Here is a 2,823-nt window from a genome sequence, read left to right on the forward strand (position 1 = left end):
AAATGGTTTCCAAATTTAATTTTAATAATCATTTTCAAGCCCACTTTATAAGTGCAAAACAATACATTGGACCTTTCTTTTAATTACTATATCAAACCAATAGAAAGTCCATCCTAACTCCAATTAACTTATTAAAGTCAATCCCTCCAGTTGTCCTCATAAAATAAAATCTTTTTCTTCTTCAGAATGTCTGTTAAATTGATACAAAGCTCTATTTTTCTCAAGATATTCTCCAATATGATTTTAAAACAAATATGTTGACATTGCTAATTTCCATTTCAGTTTCGAAATAGAAATTTGTTCTCTTGAGGATTATAGATTTACTTGCAACTTTTATTTGTTCAACTCACTGGGGGACTTAAATCATCTTCATAATAAGCTCTGTTGGAGTTGGAGTAATGTCCAAAATTACACTTAAGTCCTTTGTATTGTCAAATACTTTTGAAATAATAAGTTTCTGTACTTGATTGCATCTCTGGATTACTCATCTTTCTTCCAATTACTTGAGTAACTTGTTCCCCCTACTCCTGCTTCACAACATCTTTGGAACATAGTTGATCTATAAAGTGATTTGTTTTTTTAAAATACTTCTCCAAAATATTTTTTGCAATCTCTGTCAAATACTTTTGATGTTTCTTCATCTTCTCTTTGTTTCTCTCCCTCTTTTTTAAAAAGGTTTCTGTAGATCAGCTGGTGTCACCAGGCCAATCAGAATCCATTACAATGGAAAGATCTCAGCCTCCCACAAACAGCAATCGAAAGTGAAAAAATTTATACAAATGACAAAAAAACCACAATCTTTTAAATCCTTAAGTTTTCCTATCAAAATTAGAAGAAAAAAAATGTTCCACACTTTCTTACTTTAGATAACTTCCAGCAACCCTCCTCCTCATCATTCAACAATAGCGATGTCTTGAAAATAGTGCAGATCTTCAAAAAGGAGTGACAGACTGTGACTGAAGAAAGCCTGTTGAAGCTGAAAATAATTTTATCTGATGATTAAGGCAGATATTTGAGAGTGGAGATTAATTATAATGAAATTAAGATCCTTTTAGTGGAAGTTTATGCTCCAAATGAAAATAAATCTGCATTGTAATGCACTTATGGGAAAGTTAATAGAGCTGTCTTATAATAATTAATGCCTAATGGGAGATCTGAATGGAGTAGTCTGCTTACCAGATAGAACATCAGCAAAAGTGATAAAAATGATGCAAGGCAAACTACCAAAATATTTCTTGAATTGATTGATATATGGAGTCTTTATTTTTTCCCCAATGTCAAACATTTTTTAAAAATGCAATTATTAATTCCACCCCCTCATTAAAAAGTAAAGCCACAACCATTTCTTCAGAAGACTACTAATATGACTTTTGGTTCTTCCTTGCTTCTGTGTTGTTATATCAAAATGCTAACATACCAAGTTCTTATATTTTGGTGCTTTAAAGCCATCCTGCACAAATATGTAGTAATGAGCTAGTAAGACTACTAGCTGATTTGATTTAAAAAGGATCTAACATTATTTTTTTGCTTCACAACTTTGCTTTTTTTATTATTGTGTTGTCTGATTTTATTGATGCCTGATTGTAGCCAGGCTTTATCTTCTCTCATTTGCGGATAGATGTCATCGTAATTGCTGTGTAAAAGTCTTCCTGGGGAGTGGAATAATATGCATGTGCCATCAGAAGTAGGTCTTGATGTTTCAACAGAACATTCACTTGGATATATTGCATGCTAGCCTTTTACAGCCTCCAGATGTGTTGGTTTTCAGTTCCAATAATTCTCAGGCCTTCAATTTCCAGACAGGGAGTCCAAAACAGCTGGAAGATACCAGGTTCAGGAAGATATTAGAGTGTGTTAGAAAGAGCTGTGCCCTCCTATCTTAATTCCACTTTTTTAAACCTGATGCCTTCCACCGATAAGCCTCTTCTTGACTGCCTGCTTGACCTCAGTGTTACGAAGACTGTATATGGCAGGGTTGAGAGTAGGTATGGCTACTGTGTAGAAGACAGAAGTCATCTTGTCTGATTGTGGGGCATAGGTGCCATCAGGTCGTAGGTACATGAAAATGAGGGTACCATAAAGAACCCCCACAACTGTAAGGTGAGATCCGCAGGTGGACATAGCTCGAAGTGATCCTGTTTGTCCTACAGTGCAGAGAATAATTCCATATGAACTTATAATTGCCATCAGGGTGATGCTCTGGATGGTTCCACACACTACAAGGAGCAAAAGCTGGTTAATATGTGTGTCTGCACAAACCAAAGCCAGAACCGGGGGGATATCACAGAAGAAATGGTCCAAAGTATTTGCACCGCAGAAGGGCAGGCGGAATGCCATGCTGGAATGGATCACTCCAGAGGCCATCCCTGCCATGTAGGAAGCAACCACTAGGAGGCGACAGAGATGCTGTGGCATGGCAGTTCCATAGTGCAATGGGCGGCAGATAGCCACATACCGATCATAGGCCATGGCTGCCAAGAGACAACATTCAGCATCTGAAGCAGCTGCAAAGGAGAACATCTGAAGGGCACAGGCTGGGATGGGAATGGTGTCGTAACCTTTCAAGAGCCCCAGGAGCATTTTGGGGGCTACAGTGCAGCTGGAGCACAGGTCCATCAGGGCCAGGTGGCTTAGGAAGTAGTACATGGGTGTGTGCAAGGCAGGTTCAGCTCGGATAAGAACGGCTAGGCCCAGATTCCCTGCCACACTGAGGAGATAGATGGGCAGGAAGAAACTGAAGAGAAGGAGCTGAATGTTTCGTTGAGAAGTGAAGCCCAGGAGGATAAACTCGGTAACCTTAGTGGTATTGTGATGAAGAGCCAT

General features: G+C 38.6%; 1 protein-coding gene across 1 annotated transcript; it reads right to left on the reverse strand.

Moving 5' to 3' along the window:
* Window positions 1-1,893: 1,893 nt before the first annotated feature.
* On the reverse strand, window positions 1,894-2,823 carry LOC107294489 (olfactory receptor 5C1-like). Its single transcript, XM_015823759.1, has one exon. The coding sequence runs from the start codon at window positions 2,821-2,823 to the stop codon at window positions 1,894-1,896; it is 930 nt and encodes a 309-aa protein (XP_015679245.1).

Source organism: Protobothrops mucrosquamatus, unplaced genomic scaffold, assembly GCF_001527695.2.
Source record: "Protobothrops mucrosquamatus isolate PMUCROS unplaced genomic scaffold, P.Mucros_1.0 scaffold_13, whole genome shotgun sequence".
Taxonomy (NCBI): Eukaryota; Metazoa; Chordata; class Lepidosauria; order Squamata; family Viperidae; genus Protobothrops; species Protobothrops mucrosquamatus.

Bases quoted from the DNA above. Each gene is read 5' to 3' on its own strand.
- LOC107294489 (XM_015823759.1), bottom strand. From the start codon at position 2,823: ATGGCTCTTCATCACAATACCACTAAGGTTACCGAGTTTATCCTCCTG.